The sequence below is a fragment of the Nannobrachium achirus genome (assembly GCF_963921795.1).
Source record: "Nannobrachium achirus genome assembly, chromosome: 19".
NCBI classification, from domain to species: Eukaryota; Metazoa; Chordata; class Actinopteri; order Myctophiformes; family Myctophidae; genus Nannobrachium; species Nannobrachium achirus.
Genome location: NC_137826.1, coordinates 30,696,455 through 30,713,814, shown reverse-complemented (window position 1 = coordinate 30,713,814; position 17,360 = coordinate 30,696,455). Strand labels below are relative to the sequence as shown.

The following is a 17,360-nucleotide window of genomic DNA, read 5'->3' as shown; positions in this document are numbered from 1 at the left end:
ACATACATAAATACATACATACATACATACATGGCCTATACCTGTGGGAAAGATGAGTGTCCCAATAATTAAGAACCCAGCCTTCAACAGGGGGTGTGGGTCAGACCCCTTGGGGGACCTCCAAATCTTTGTGTGATAGGATTCTGATTATGGGGAACATTAGCCAAAGCTCACAACGCCTCATGCTGCAAGGCATTGTGAGCTTGTAGATCTGAAAAAATGTTTAATCCCTGGCTACCTTATTTTCTTACTTACTTACTTTCTTACTTACTTAATTTCAACACTTCCTCCTTATTAGCCTTCATGTTATTACTAGTGCATTCATCTTTGTTCATTGTCTTAAAGGGATAATTCACCTGTAAAATGACTTGTTTTCTATTGATTACTCACCCTATGGAGACTTATGGTTATTTTATTTGTGTCGCATTCCTATAGGCCAATAATTTGAGAAGACTCTTTGTGTCTCCATAGGGAACCACTGCTGGCCATCAAATTATTGTCTTTCTTAGGAATGCAACAAAAACTAAAAAATATCCATGAACTCAAGTCTCCATGGGGTGATTAATCGACAGAAAAAAGCATTTTTTTGGGTGAACTATCTCTTTAAGGTAACAGATCAGTTATTAACATGATTGCCATCCTGTTGCCCTCACTCCTCAAGTGAGCAAATGCTTTGAGAAGCTAATTTCTTCTATAACGGTGAAGCCCCACTGTGATGTGAAAAGAAGCAGCTGGTGACTCCATGTGTACTGAAGAAGACCTGGTTGTCTACAACCTCCCCAGAACAGCAGGTGTTGGCAGTAACAGGGACGACCTTTGAATTGACTTCATGGGGGGAACTGGCATAATGACCAAATTGGGGAGAAAAAAAGAAAAAACTATAGAAAAAAAGCAGAACAGGAGACAGAGGAAGAGACGCTAGAGGCTACGATGGTAGTTTGAGTGTGAGGTGGTCAAGGTGTGAAGGTGATTTTTATTTATTTTTAGCAGCTACTGTGTTCCGACACAGTTGAATTGAGGCAGCTTCAGTTCAAGTTTTTAGTACCATGCTTTTAGTACCACCTCTTGTTCACATATTGTGTATAGTTTTTGAAATATTTTCATGATTGGGTCATACAGAACATGTACATCACAGATACATATGTACATCATATATTCACTGGCCACTTTTTTAGTCTGAGATCCATATAGGAGCTAAAGCATTATTAGATCCTGTCCTGTTGATGGTGTGGGGTGGGGTGGTATGTTGTAGTGTGTGTGATTCACAGCCCTTTCCCTGCTGCTGATTTCTGGAGATGTGTTTCCAGATCCACACTGAAACGTCAACATGTCAAACTTGTAATCCATGCCTGTAATCTCTTAGAGACAGAGACAAGAGACACACACAGATAGGGCATTCTCTCAGCATACTGTTCCATGTCTGATTACATTACACCAACATTCGTTCATAAACATGTCAACATACCTGCACACACACAGTATGATGCGCACCTGTGCATGTGTATATTTGTCATATACTGATGTATGACCTACCTATGATGCATGCACATGCATGTTTATGGGTCATAGAGAGACACACACACAGTTTGATGTTACCGATTTAGACAGTGTAAGTATTATAAATGGTTTGTGAGCACCTTGAGATATGCACTCCATTTAGCATAGCTTTACCTGCACCTGTCAGCTGATAGGTGGGATGGAGGATGTGGACACTACTGGCTCTTGTTTTCATGCCACATAGCTGTACTCGTGTGCCGAGTTCTGGCTGCGCTCAATGTAGTCGTTGTTGATGAGTCCCTCGATGCATTTCTTTATCAAGCTGATGCTTGGGTTGAAACTGGCTTTGGACTGGTTGATGACTTCTTGGATGAGGGTATTGTGTTGTAGAACCTTGCGGGCCTTCATGATTCTCACTATAGCAGCATCTACGTACAGTTTTCGCTCCTCATCTACAGAGCTCCTTGCCTGCTCTATCTCTTGTGTCGTGTCTTTCTGCATCGACATTGTGATCTTGAACTTTGTCCTTTTACTGGTGAAGTCCATATTTAATGAAAACATAGACTTTGCCTTTATTTCCTCCTCTTGCGAGTCATGGTTGAGTACCTTGACATCCAAGAGGGAATTAATGGTCTTCTGTAGCTCCTTCTCGTTCATCTGGGTGCTGTCCTGCAGCTCCTTAAAGGTCAACGTTTGGCTACTGTTGAAGGCCAGCAGCACAACCATTTGGTATGCGGTCACCACGGCCACGTAAGGCTTGGACAGGTAGTTAATTCTGAGCTCACCTGTGCAGAGATAGTGCAGCCAGGTCAACTTTCTACCTTTTGTGTGCCGAGTATTATAGAACAATTCAAACATCTGTACAGTCCTCTCTAGTTCCTGAGGGGCGGTGAGGGAGGAGAGGGTGTGCGTTATCGGCCAGGCTCCTGCCTGTAATACATAGATTTGGAAGCTGATGCCCAGGTCTACCACAGTCTCTTGGGTTTTGATGAAGCTGTTGAACTTGTTGTTGAGGTCAGTGCTCGTGCTAATGTCCATGTACATTATATGGAGCTTACTCGTGAACCCATGGCCGCAAGCTTGCTTTAGTTTGTTGATCATGGCTTCTTCCGAGTCCATTGACAGTGACAGGCCATATATTAACCGCTTTGCTAGCATTCTGGCGTAAAACCGCTGAAAGACATCCTTGTCGTCCATGTACTTGAACACTGTGAAAAAGCTGGTCAGTTTGTCGTCCAAGTCGTTCTCCATCATTCCCTTTGCAGACTTCAGCAGATTGTCACAGTACTTGGCCAGCAGTTCAGGGGCTTTGCAGCAGATGGACTTGGGTTCCCTGTAGTTCACCACAGATGTGAAAGCCTTTTCAAGTGCCCTCATGAAATGAAGGTTGCCGTTCATAGCCGTGTCAATAAGACAAACAAATTGACTGTGAACCTCCAGTAAAGACTCGACAAACAGAGTTGACATATCGTCCTGAGCGAGGTTACTAGTTGCTCGGAGGCCTGTGTCGTGGATATGGACCTGCAACTCCTGGATCATGAGAGGTACGCCGCCAGACACATTCCGCAATAGGGTGTATATGTTGGCAATGTCATTTGTCTTATCTTGTCGGATGATGTTCCGACACTGCCCGAGGAGGAATTCCTGGTGGTCGGCCACCATCCTCTGCAGGAATTCCCGGTTGACCTTAGCATGGGAGGTAGGATGCATATACTTCTGACATAGCAACTTCTCATCTTTCAACCATGCTAAGACCTTTTCCATATACTGTGAACAGTTGGACTCTTGCAGTAGATTAGAAGATTCCTGTCTGTAATACTCCCCTGTTTTGGTCAGAAATGGTCCCTCGAAGATTTCCTGATATAATTTCAGTGGGAACTTCTTATTGTACTGTTCAACATGAACAAATGAGTTGATGACCCCATGGATTACTTTCTGGCCATTTTTTATTTCATCGAGCAGCATCGGAGTAAGCACAGCCTTGAGGGGCTCGATCATCCACTTCCTCCACATGTTTAACGCCAGCTCTCCGATCTGTGGACATGACAAAATTAAGTCCTCACCCCAGGTCTCCCCCATGTCTGCTTGTGTTAGTTTGTTCTTGTTGAGATAACTGTATAAGCAGTCCAGGTAGTCAGCAGCCTTGCTGTAGTTTTCCCAGTATCTGTGGTACATCAGTAAAACATTCTCATCTGATTTCAGAACGTTCTTGTACAATTGCTGGACATGATTTTCCAAAAGCACCTTTGTCTCTGTGTATAATTCTTTGTGCTGTGGCTCTGGATATGCAACACACAAGTTATAAATGTCAGAAAATACGTTGTTCCATGTAGCTCTGTCCACACAGTCAAGTATCAAAACATCCTTGATTGTCTTCTGTAGCCTGTTCCATGACTCATCAAAATCCACCACGCGGGACTTCTTCATTATAGTTATTATTCTGTTTTAGACTTATTTTAGAAGTCAGGAGAAACCCTGGAGATCCGATTTAAATATTGATCTCTGTCATCACTTAAATACACTTCAAGTATGCTACATTTTCACAGCACACATGCTATACATGGTCTACATCACCTCAGTGACGTCACTGCAGATCCAACTGATATGCCCATATATGGGCTGATATATCTATATATGGGCATATACTGATGACATCAGGGATCTCCAAATATGGACAAAAAATAAACACAGACTGACATAAACAGAGATCTCCATATATGGGCATACAGTAAAAGGGACACAGGTAGACAGACAGATACAGATATCCATATATGGGCATCAAAGGGACAGACGGAGCTCTTCCAAGGCACTATGACTCAAACATATCAGTCGGATAGACGGTGCGAGGGCCGCGGAACAAAGCTCTAGTTCTAAAACACAACAAAAAAGCATCTTATATTATATTATGACAAAGACACAAAAATGCCCAAAACTGCATAGGCAACATTTTTTACATTTCAGGAATCTGTGTGTCTGTGACTTTCTGCCTGTCCACTGTTATGGAGATGAGATGACTGATGCCATATATAGATAGATTGGCCTCTGTTATGAATTATGACCTTTATCTGCTTGACCCATGATACATGTTAAATCACTCTCATCTGCGTAAGCTACTGATACCCTTATACCCTTGATACCATGACCATTAATTACTTTATCAGATTGACTGACGTCTGTGCACAATGATACGAGATGCATGTCTGACACACACAAACACAGATTTCACACATTTGTAGAAGGACTAGGCTGATGACTGTGGGGAACGATGTCCGTTGGGAGCACATGTCCCTATATTTGTGTGAATGCATGAACTCAGCCCTACCATCCAGACTATGGGATATAATGTCTGTGAGGCTACAAAGTGGAACTCATCCACACACACACAGCGACCAACAGAAAGCATACAGACAGGTAACTATGATGCATACATGCACACGTCCACGCCACCCCCTCGCGTACACAGACATTGTGGCACATGCCACGCATGTATACATCATGCCCCGCGGCCAGCCACACTAAAAGATTGTTTGATCTAATTTTGCTTCGCAGAAAAATACAGACAGACTCTGGTCCTGTCAGCACTCAATCACAGTTTAGCCACGCCCTAGCAAGCAAGCTACTCATTCTATCCACTGTTTCAAATATATTATGAGATGGCTTTCTCCAGATCTCCATTCGGAGTGATTGAAGGGCTGGCCACACGAGACAAGGGTTGATGCAATGTCACACACACCAACACAGGCAATGTCACATTCTGTCTCTTTATTGTTATTTATACCATTTTCTTTTGGCCTAATGCAAAACCAAAGATAAAAGAATAGTTGGCTCTACAGATACTATGGCACCTGCTTGCCCGACTTAATGCACAGGCTTTAGCTGCAGCCCTGGGCACCAAGCTCTGGGGGGCACCAAACGTCTGGTCAAAGATGAAAAAGACCACCATTGTAAGTATAACACCCAAATATTGTCCTGGAGCTGCTGAAGTAGCGGTGAAACAATGCCAAAACGAGTCTGCAGCACCAGATGAAGCAAAAAAACACCACAAAAGGTTAATCCGGCCCTGCAAGGGCACCTGGCGAAGACATGCACCCCACAAAGCACACTTTTCTAGTTAAAAGGATATTTCACTTTCAAACATGTTTAGGGTCATTCAAATAAAACAGCATAATTATTTTCATTTTTGAGTTTTTTTTTTCACCCCCCTTTTTTGTGTCCAAGTGTCCGAAAGGGGTTAAGGAGAAGCACAAGGCTTGTCGGGCCCCACCCCTGGGGTATCATAGTCACATACATTTCACTGTAAAAATATACGTATAAACATACAATACTACTATATAATACACACATACACACTCACACATAAATATACACACACCCAAACTCACACACACACACACACACACACACACACACACACACACACACACACACACACACACACACACACACACACAACAAAACAAAACACATGACATCCATACTTACACACACGCACGTACACACACCCAGACTCACACACACTACATACAGTAGATACACATATACATAAACATGTACTTATTGCTCTTCTCTTCTGTATCTATCAAAAATAGATCTTTTTAATCTAAACTTGAATTGGTTTAGATTTTCACAGTATTTTAGTTCTTCGTCTAGCTCCTTCCACAAGGTGACTCCGCAGGATGAAATACACATTGTTTTCAGGTTTGTTTGCATCACAGGTTTTTTGAAATCCAATGGTCCCCTGAGGTTGTACCCCCCTTCTTTGTCTAGAAATTTGTTTCGTACATTTGCTGGTAGTTGATTGTATCTTGCTTTGTACATGACTTGTAGGGTTTAGAAAATGACCATATCGGTGAACTTCAATAGATGTGATTGTAGAAACAGTGTGTGTGTGTGTGATTCCGATATCCTACGTTGTTTATTACTCTTATTGCTCGTTTTTGGAAACCCACTGCAACTCCAAAGTCCATTTTAACCATGTTAAGATTCATTGAAAACACCCGTCCTTGTTTCTGGTAACTGATATTGTCCTTCTAATGCGTGAGGAGGTTACTCAATTACTTTATTTTTTATAATTAGAGGAAACTAGAAAAAAAAATTAATAATAAAATAGAAAAAAATAAATGGGTAACTGAAAAAACAAGCCCCCTCTCTAGATACTCCAATGCTTGGCAACAAAACAAGCATTAAGCAGAAAATTGGCCTGCCTATTCAATTGGTGTAATCAGAGTCGTTATCATTGGGCTGCTGCAAGGTGACATTTTCTTTGTAGGCAGGATGGCGACTGTTTTCTAATTTCCAGAACAAATATATGTTTATATTTAAAACAGTCATGGAAATATTATTTCCACAGAAACATTTGCACATTGTAAAAAATAACACTTTCACATAAATGTCTCTATAGGGTATAACATTTTATTAATTTCTAATTACATTTCTGCAGTTATCGCACATTACAGAAGTAGGAAAGTATAGAAGACCTGCTGTTGGAATGGTAATTGTGGAAAATGTCCTGTACCCTCTTCTAATGCCTGAGATCTTGCAAAAATGATATGTAATAAAAACAGTAATGGAATTGCAAATATGTTTGCTACAAATACATTTTTTGTATGGGAGATGACAACTCATCGACAACTGAACTTTTGTGTTAATGTCATTCAATTAAAAGCTGAAATCTGATTAAGATAATGCAAAGTAGTGGTTGTTTTACATTCTTAAAAAAGAATGTCTATGTTAAAAGGGGTTAAGATTTAAATAGGCATAGGCAGCCAAAAGCTGTAATATTTTAAAATTTGTAAGCAAATTTAGTTTTTAATCCAAAAATAAAAGATGTGAGGAACACACTTGACAGTTCTCCACCAAAGTGCAACGCAACCCCTTTTAATTTAGATTTTAAGATTTTCATAAAGCAAGGCTTTAATTTAATTTTGTTTTTTCCTACATGTTTTTCTATCAAGCAAATTATTATTAATTATTACTTATTACAAAATTAAGTCCCCTCTAGACCTCCAGATATTGAAACAAGTTAGTTAGTGCCTGCTGTTGCGAGATCTACAAAGGGGGTATAGAACTATAACCCTGCATCTAATGTGGCTACATTGAAATCCGTTTGAAGACTACAAAGTCACAATCTCTATGTAATATGAAATGGGGACAGATTTATATCAACATTTTGATAAAGATAACCAATAGCTGGATATCCACTGAATGAGACAAATAAACAAATACATGTTCAGTGCAGTTCAGAAATGCAAAACACACTTTCACACCTTTATGGCTATAAGAGATGGAGATTGGTAACATATTATAAATACACGTCTAGAATTTAGGAATATAAATAACTTTTAAGCAGTTGGTTGGTTTAGTTACCTTGCCATTTCATATTAACCCATTTCGTGAAATTGATCTTCTGAAACATTAACCTTCATTCGTTCAGTATATGAAATTACTTAAATTGCATGGTGACTCAAAGTCACTCTTTTAGCATTTTACAAATTGAATTAGGAATAAGACCCGGACTGGATCTGTGGACCCGGATTTGGATCTTCAAATAATAAAAATGAACAGGAAGTTGATATTATAAAACAATATTATAACGCCATAGTGAGTTTTATAATATATTAGCAGGATCCTTATATGTGCAAAACATTGTGACTTTGAGATCTGTTTCACTGCAATTTAAGTCAATGAGGAGACTATTTTGGAAAGCAACTATTGAAGACCACCCACCGATATTTGGAGTTAGATCATGGCACGGTAACTAAAAAGCCCAAACCTCTACCAAAGTGTATTTCTTTTTTTACTACTGTAGGTCAGAGAATATATGAATCTTAGAAGGAATGTCCTACATAACAAAACATTATGTCCATACACAATCATACATCATATTTGGTCAAAGCATCCTGCAATGACTTAAGAAAACAATCTTTATCCCAAATATCGCCTAACTCTTTTCTAATATTAGAAGCTAAAAGATCGCATAACTCTTTTCTAATATTAGAAGCCAAGTTAACATTCCAGCCCTTTAGTGACATTCTCATAAAGAGATATTTAGTAGTTTCTATTAATAGTGTTCTAACCACAAAATATTTTAACACATCTTCACAAGTGCTTAAATGTCTTTCAAACAATCATTGCTACCCGTCCCTTGCAAAGCCGAGGAATAGACAGAATGTTCCTTCCTATAAAGTAAGGCATACTTACGGTAGTTTTACTCCATTAATATTTTAGTGAACTAATAACTTAAATAAACACTACAAACACTGATTGTAGGTAAGTTAATATGCCCACTCATACGTTCTTTATGAGGCTATTTAACCTTGGAGTAGAGTATGGCTGTAGTGAAACGTTAACAGAGGCGATCCTGCTGTATGCTGACACTACAGAAACTCATCAGCAACATCTCTCTGATGTTCGGCAGAAACCAGCGGACTCCAAAATGTTCATGTTTTGGCCGATGCGCTATTTACTACTTTTAATTGGTTCAATATAAAGGCTGTTCAATGGCACTGATTTGTGAAAAAAGAGAGAAAAAAAAGAGAGGGCTAAACGGGTGGAGTTAGCTGGTTTGGCAGGCAGGCTCCAGTGGAGTCAGGAGGTTTTGGCCGAAGCACTTTTTACTACTTTTCATTGGTTGAATATTTTTTTTAGCAACACACAGACGTAAAGGGTGTTCAATGGCACTGAACATTTGAGTTAGCTGATTTCTGCCGGACAGCAACGGTACGTAAAGTGATGGTAGAAGGCCAATAATCTGTTTCTGCAACTACTTGTAGTAGTTGCTTACTAAGGCAGCATGTCACTCCAACCCTCTGTGGCACAGATGTCTCCAACAAGAGGATTCTGCTTGTGTAACAATTCTAGGAGTCAGTCGTGTCAAACAAAGGTCTGCACAGGAGTGATGGAGCGTGTGGGAGACCCTGCCCTCTCAGAGGAGGAGGAAGCTGAGCGGTTGGTCACCTCTCTCTGAAGTTCTTCCACTCTCTTCTGTAACTCTGCTCGCTTGGCCAGCAGCTCCTTGTAACGCTGGTGCACAGGCTCCTGGGGGGGGGGGGGGGGGGGGGGGGGGGGAAATCAAATCCATCAGTTCGAAGTGGAGTGGTGCATTTGAGCAGCGATACCCTGTGTGTGTGTGTGTGTGTGTGTGTGTGTGTGTGTGTGTGTGTGTGTGTGTGCGTGTGTGTGTGTGAGTGAGTGTCTGTGTCTACAGTAGGCTGCTCAACAGCGTCACTTGGTCACCCAGAAGCATGGGGCAGCTGTTCGTGCTGCACCAGGACATGCTATTGGTGCTATTATGCATTCTTTTGCATGAAAAAGCAGGTATAAAATTCCAAATTCCCATCTATTTTGGTAGTACAGGTGAGACATTTCATCCCAAATGAATAAGGCTCCCAATATTGTACCGTATGTCATTTCTAGAAGAGATCTTTATGCAGACTACTATCAAGAATATTATATCATCCGTGTATGAAATATTTAGTTGTAGGGAGGGACACTACTAATGCTCTTAGAAGACACTTGCAAATAGATGATATATATCAAGCTTTTTTCTACGGACCCTAACTTTAGAACGGATGATCCCGGTTAAAATGTAATTTATCTGGTGGAAAGAAGAGAGACGAGTCTTTCCGACATCACCTCCTTTGTTTACATCCAAGTTGGAGAGAGAGAAAAAAAAATCCGGTGGATCGCTTGAAATTGCTGGCAAGCGGAGGCTAGACGATGTTTTAACTCTGGCAGTTAAATAGCTAAAGATGTGGCAACCATTCATAAATGTAGTGGACATTAATTTTGTAGTTGTGCTTTTGTTTGTTTTAGTATTGTCAAGGGTGGTTCCGAATGTCATAAAAATGAGGTTCTATGGCTTGAAGCTAATGAATTGCATTTTTAATTAAAGGAAAAAGAGTTATGAGTGCAAACAGAACATTGAGGACAATAACAAACACAAGAGATGCTTCTACATACCTGTGGCCTCATGCGAGGGTTCCAGCGGATATAATAGCCCACCCAAAGCTCTAGGTGACGCAAACTGACAACAGGGAACAGTACATGGTTGTAGTAGTTCACATAAAGAGGGTTGGTAAACTCCTCCAACTGGCTGTTGATATAGGACCACAATGACACAGACCTCTTGGGGATCTCCTGTCAAAAAAAAAGAAAAGAAAAAAGGAAAAAAAAGTATTTTAAGTCTTAAATGCTTTACTTTAACACTCTTCAAACTATTCCACGACTTCCCTGGTCAGTCATGTTTAATATTTTATTTTAGGATTATGAATAGAGCCTCATTTTAGTGTCCAACTAGGCTTTAAAACTAAAAAATGCAAATATGCTACCAAAAGTGCATACATTTCTAAAACATTTCTAGATTTGGCCAGCAAGTACCATAGTCAAAATGCCAAGGAAAAACAAGGTTTATTCATACTTCTTTCACCCTCTGTTGTTCACTGTTACACAAGAACGTCCCAAACAGGCAGCTGTACAGGTGGTCCAGGATAGTCACCAGGAAGTATTCGTTGAACTCAAAGGCTGCTGGAAACTTCAGCCAAAAAGACAATCATTATCATCATGTTAAACTGAAGATTTTGTTTACTTCAGTAACAGATCTTATCGTTTACCTGGCGGGTCATCTGCCAAACACAGTCGATGAACTGAACGAACACGGGCGAGCGATCTGCATCTGTGTGGTTCTTATCTCCATGACCAATCCTCTGAGAGAAAAGAGGAGAACGAGGAAAACTCAACAAGTTACGCAAATGGAACAGTTCGACGAAGAATGGAGAACTAGCCATAGAACATCTCTGGTGGGATTTAAAGAAGGCAGTTGCAAAATGTGTGCCAGGGGTCATCAATGTGTCCGTACACGGACAAATGTGTGGCATCATAAGACCCAATTACTGAACGTCAAGTATCCACTAGATTTTCTTCAGAATATGTATGACACTGATTTACTATAGATAGATAGATAGATACTATGACACTATGGCAAAATATGAGTCTACTCTAACTATGCTAGTGGTTCTCAAATGTTTTATTTGCAAGGACTCCCTTAACTCTGAGAGTGTAGAGATTGAACCAAATGGACCATTACAGATCCATTATGGTCATTCTGAGCTATCTCTGTGTTTCTGGTAATATTATTGTCCACCCGTTTTGTATGTCTGTGGCAAAGATTTTATTTTTACAAAAATGTCCACCACCAATGTCAACATGGCGATGACCACTGGTCATTGCACATGAGGAATGGGATAAGCTTCCTCAATAATGCTGCCAGAAGATGGTGTCTGCCTATGCATCACCTTGGTTTGCAGCAGGTCATAACAGCAAAACGGTGCTCCACCAAGTACTAAAGATGCTCATCATGTATAATTTTTGAACTGCAAAAGTCATAGAAAGTTTCTCTTTGTGTTGAATTTGGAGAAAGCACTTAGTTGAATTGAGCTATTTAAATTGTTCTTGTCTGATTTATTTATTGGAAACAGTTTACAAATAGTGTCTGTACCCCTAATTTGCAGTGTGTGGTGTAAAACTTTGGGCGCAACTGTATTATTATTATTATTATTATATCGTTGTTTTTTGTTTCACTCTATAACATTGTCCTAATACTTAATTGTAAAACGTAGGGGTGTTTACAGTATGCAGACAAACACAAAACAAAACGCAAGTATGACAATAATTGCCTTATTGTGCTGTCTAAATTTTGTGTAAGAGCCTACTGTATTTACCATCTGGAAACGGTGGCCAAAGCTTAGCCACTCTTTCTCCAGTAGGACCTGGAAGCCTTGTATGGTGCGGTAATAACCATCCAGCATTAGCATGGCCAACGAAGTGAGCTGGGCTGTGCGGTCCCAACCATCGCTACAATGCACCACTACTGATGTCTTCCCAGACTCCACCTTGTCTGCAATCCTCAGAGCTCCAGCCAGGATCAGCTGTGTATAATACATAAAATAACATGGTCAAAATGAACCTCATTTCACCTTCAAACCTTAGTTTCTACCTAATTTTACACATCCATAGAGCTTGGTAATTAAAACAGGGACAATATTTGCCTCCACATTGATTTTTTCACATTGTTCATTGATTCAATTCAACATAATATTGTATTGCCCAGCCCTAACTGCCAGGTGGTGAATGATTGTACTCAAACTGACCTTTATGTGCTCAAGCCAGTGAGTGGACTCAAGATTGGAGAGCCAATGGGATTCCTCGATGTTTGGGTACACCACCTCCTTCAGCTTGCGAAGTGACTCCCTCATCACATGGATATTATGTATATCCAAAAACACCAGTTCAGCATTTTGATATGCATCCTCACTTTCATATCCACCCCCTTTCATCTAGAGGGAAAAAATTCAAGAGGACATTTTAATTGGTTTGTGCTCAACATGAACGCAGCTTTCAAAACACGTAGGCCTACCTACACGCAATTTGTCAAGAAAAACTTCAAACCATGTCAATTCACAATCAGTGAACAAACCTTATTGGCAGCCGCATTGACGCTGGGCCTGGCATCAAAAATGAAAAGCTTATGGGACTGAGCATTAGCATCCATAATGGCCTGCAGGTACTTTTCATCCTCTTTGCTGCGCTTCCCATTGACTCCAACCATGGGCTGACTGCAACGGGTCACTGTGGCCTGACTCTCTGGATGAATCCAGGACAACACCTACACAACACCAGGACATTACCACAGACAGCAGCAACAACCAGCTATATAACAATTGGACATTGTGTATATCTTCTATTTTTGAAAAGCCAACACTAAAATCTAAAATGACACAGATGTAGGGCTGTCACAATTATTACATAATCGTCTAATCGCAATTATTTGAGGTAATCGCAAATATTTTGCATAATCGTCATAATCGTTTCCATGTTGAGAAATGTTAATATAGTAAACACTTTCAAAAGTAGTGGAAATAACAGATCTAAAAGCTCACAACGTGTCGCGGCGCGTTGTGAGCTTGTAGATCGGCTATTTCCACTATCAATGTTCTTTTTTATGTATAACATTGTCAAATATGTCAGTAATTTCTTTGTATATAAGTTATGTGTCATGATTGCCATATGCAACTTCAAAGCCTAAAAGCCAAACATAAATTGTCAACGACAAATACACAATTAAATCATTTATCCCAATTATTTGAGTGACAATTAATCGTCATGTAATATGTCATAATCGTGACAGCCCTACATAGATGTTTTCCCGGTTTCAACGGGTTAATATCTACATTATTGGTGAAGCGTGATCACTTACAGGTATTCTACCCTTGGCCCTGAAAGCAGCCACTCTCTTCACTTCTTCATCTGGTATGTTTACGGGCACCACAAGTGTTGATGGATAGGTGTCACACAGCTCGTAGTGATCGTTTACTTTTGTTATCCTCCAGCTTTCATTGGGTATGCCCTACAACAACACACACACAGAACCTGTATAATATCAGTCTCCATGACAAACACTGGAATAAGAACCCGGAGTAAGTAATTTAAGTAATTTAAAGTACCAGTCTTTTGTATTCCGACTGGGCGTCATACACTTTCCATCCATTTTCAGGAAAGACCTGCCCGTATTCAAAGGCAAAGATTTGCTGGGGAATTGAGAAAGGAACATGTCAGCTGGTCTTCATGCAAAGTTTAAACAGCCATGGTGCGTCAAAAACACGTGACTCACTCACCAGCCCATTGGAAACAGGAAACGCAAATTTCATCAGGACTTCAAAAATGGACTTCCTGAGTGTGTCTTCCATCTGCTTGTGTGCAAACCGTAGATTCCGCATATCCTGGAAAGAGGCAGAGAAACCGCAATATCCACATTAAATAACCATGTACAAACTGTGACACTTGCATGTTTATACCATGAAAGGGACATGCATTTTAAAGGGATATTTCACTTTCAAAAACACTTGGTCATTTTATCGTCTAATCAGGGATTTGGGAGCACCAGGACAGTTTTTAAGTGACTAGATTCAGTATTTCGATATTTCGACAAGGTTCAAACTCCATTTTAACCTTGTTATATTCATCGAAAACACCTGTCCTTGGTTCTGGTGACTCATCCTTTTTCTGGTGACTCATCCTTTTACAATTATTATTTTTTTCATTTATTTTTAGAATGGAAAATGAAAAAATACAACAAAAAATAAAATAAAGAATAACATAAATGAAAAAAGGAATTGAAAAAACACAGCCAGCACACGTATCAGGAGGACAGCAAGATATATTAATCCCATAGGGAAATTTCTGTTTCAGCTTCACCCAGCTTAGATTGCCATGACGAATGCTTGAAACGGAGCAGTTGGGTTAAGTGTCTTACTCAAGGACTTTTGACACGTATGACTGGGCCAGCCGGGAGGCGAACCAGTGATCTTATGATTATCAGCCCACTAACCCTACGGCCAAACCAAAAATAGATAAGAGTTATGTTATCTTTTCCCATCTCTGTAGGCATTCAATCATTTTGTACAAAATCCAAGAAAGATTTGTTTCTAACCATTAGCTTTTTTTAAATAGGCTTGCTCACCTTGCAAACTAGTCCATAGGAAACATCACCACGGCTTGTTGCACCTCCTATCTTTTCCACACGACTCACCACCCCAAGGGGTAAGTCTAACACAAATGCTGGGTCCTAGAAGCCAAAGATCTGTTAGCAACATAAGGAACTACAATTCATTTTTATTGTTACTTATCATTCTCTAACATACCCTGTCTGTGCATTTGAAGAAAAGCCTGTAGTTGGTGATAGTGAGTGTTCCCCTGAGTGCTCCAATAAAAGGACAAATATAGGTGACATCTTTGGCTGTAAAACAAAGCAAGTAAAATACTTGGTTTTACCCACCAGCTATTATCAAGAAAACCACACACGCATTTGAATGTCTGTTAACACATCTCAATTAATGAATTGACAATAAATTGAAAGAGCTCTTACTCATATCTTGTACAGTTTCATTTGGAAGTAACTGTGGTTCCTCTTTGTCTGACTCTCTAAGAACCTGTAACATACAACAACAACAACAAAATGTAGTCATTATCTCTAGCTGTCAATCCAAAGGGAGCTTGCAGGACTTGAATGTATGGACACGTGAGAGAAGTTAGTGGATGTATCCATTTAAAGCCCTTGTAGATCTGCTATTTTTTAAACATTGCTGAAATGTTTTGAAAATGACACATTTTGCTTTTAATAATGACATGCCCAAAATAAGGACGCAAGTGGCAGGAATGGCCACTTCAGGGACAACATACCTTGATGGGAGCTTTGGGCCTGACCTGAAGAGGGAAAATGTAGTCATTTACTACAGTACTTGATGGATAAAGTTAGTTAGAATAGAAACTAAAGAAAATGTAACTATAGTACAAACCCGAAGCTCTGGGGAGAGCTCTGTTGTTGACACAGAGTCTGAAGACATTGCAGAGGGCGGTTTAGCTTGGCCAGACCGGTCAGAGCGAGATGTCGAAGTACTGAAGAAAATAATAATCATAACAACAACAACAACAATGGTAGTGGTACTAGTAGACAAAAGAGTAATGCTAGTACTTTCATAAGAGCAGGTTTGGATCTTCTCATTTCCAGTGTAGGTTATTGCTGAACTAACTATCACCATACCAGTAACAGTCTTACTCTAAAATAGCAGACCTCCAGCTCACAATGTGTCGCAGACGCAATGCATGTGAGCATTCTAATGTACAATCTATTACCGCTATATACGAACATACATCTATCAGGGATAGATGGATTACATACAGGAAGAGTGGGCACCCAAATGTGTCCTTCACCAGTGAGTATCTGTACAATATATGTACAGTAAGTATATCATGAGTGCATTGTTTACAATAGTTAGTTATGTGTCATCTGTCTTGGTTCTGAATAGTCACTGTAGTGTACACCAGTTGTTCTCAAAGTGGACTCCAGGGACTCTGTGGGTTCCTTTTCTGGGGTCTAAATTTTAAATTGACCCATACAAGTCTGTAACTCTGACAGTGTACACTGTCAGAGTTAAGGGGAGACCATGAAATGTAAAAGTTTGAGAAACACTGTGCTCCAAGTGTAAAGTGCCAGTTAGTAGCCCAAGAACAGAACAAGACATAATGGGTACGCTTGGAATGTGGAGCCTGGTGTCTATTGCTACTGGCACAAAGGACTGCCAGTCCAATGATCTGTTTACCACTAGCACATCACAGATACAGAGGGGACATTTATAACGGTGCTGTCCAGAACTAAGTCATAAGAAAATAGACTGGTCTACAACAACCAGTAACCTCTATAGTAGATGTATTGTGTATAATAACTAAACACAGATGCCCATCTCTCAGTCGAATCAACGTTAGCTTGCTAAAGTGCATTTTACCTGGACAATGAATCAACACTTGGCTGTCTGGACGAGGATCGCTTCGAGCCCAGACTGTCAATGCTGCCACTCTTCTCCATGTTGACCTCATACAAGTTTGTAAAAGGAACTACTGGTGGTGTTAATGCAAACTAATGATGTAAGGAGGATATTATCCCCTGGATAACGTTTTAATTCCGCCTCAGGAGTAAACTAAACACAAGCAAATCCCAGGAAGCTGCCATTTTTATTTCCCAGCCTCCTTCACAAGCAATAGTCACAAGTTTCAGACAGTTACCGATGATGCTGGCGCCCCCTGGCGAGTTCTCGTTTAACTAGTATTGCCACAATCCTCATCACTCTCAAACTCAAGGACCACAAATTGACACGTTTTAGCCCCAGCCCCCCAGTTGAAAAGATACTCCAGGGACCCCCATAAGAGAAGATCTTTTTGCGGCTCGAACCATTTTAATTTCAAGGGCCCCCAGTTTGACCTGCATTTAGGCTACGGACCGTCGGACCCCCATTAAGTGGCATTTCTCTCTC

General features: G+C 40.3%; 2 protein-coding genes across 2 annotated transcripts; both read right to left on the bottom strand.

Moving 5' to 3' along the window:
- Positions 1-1,728: 1,728 nt before the first annotated feature.
- On the bottom strand, positions 1,729-3,924 carry LOC308304753 (cullin-2-like; the record flags this gene model as incomplete). The annotated part of the gene is made up of 1 exon (XM_080749383.1): positions 1,729-3,924. The coding sequence occupies one exon, from the start codon at positions 3,922-3,924 to the stop codon at positions 1,729-1,731; it is 2,196 nt and encodes a 731-aa protein (XP_080605509.1).
- Positions 3,925-6,994: 3,070 nt separating this feature from the next.
- On the bottom strand, positions 6,995-17,008 carry mtmr2 (myotubularin related protein 2). The gene is made up of 16 exons (XM_080748437.1): positions 16,836-17,008; positions 15,849-15,948; positions 15,733-15,756; positions 15,419-15,482; positions 15,195-15,289; positions 15,014-15,118; positions 14,169-14,273; positions 13,998-14,081; positions 13,751-13,900; positions 12,971-13,159; positions 12,645-12,830; positions 12,216-12,422; positions 11,109-11,201; positions 10,916-11,029; positions 10,459-10,635; positions 6,995-9,534 (listed from the first exon to the last, which is right to left on the bottom strand). Exons 1-16 carry the CDS (start codon positions 16,913-16,915, stop codon positions 9,370-9,372), a joined length of 1,938 nt encoding a protein of 645 aa, XP_080604563.1. The 5' UTR covers positions 16,916-17,008; the 3' UTR covers positions 6,995-9,369.
- Positions 17,009-17,360: the final 352 nt, after the last annotated feature.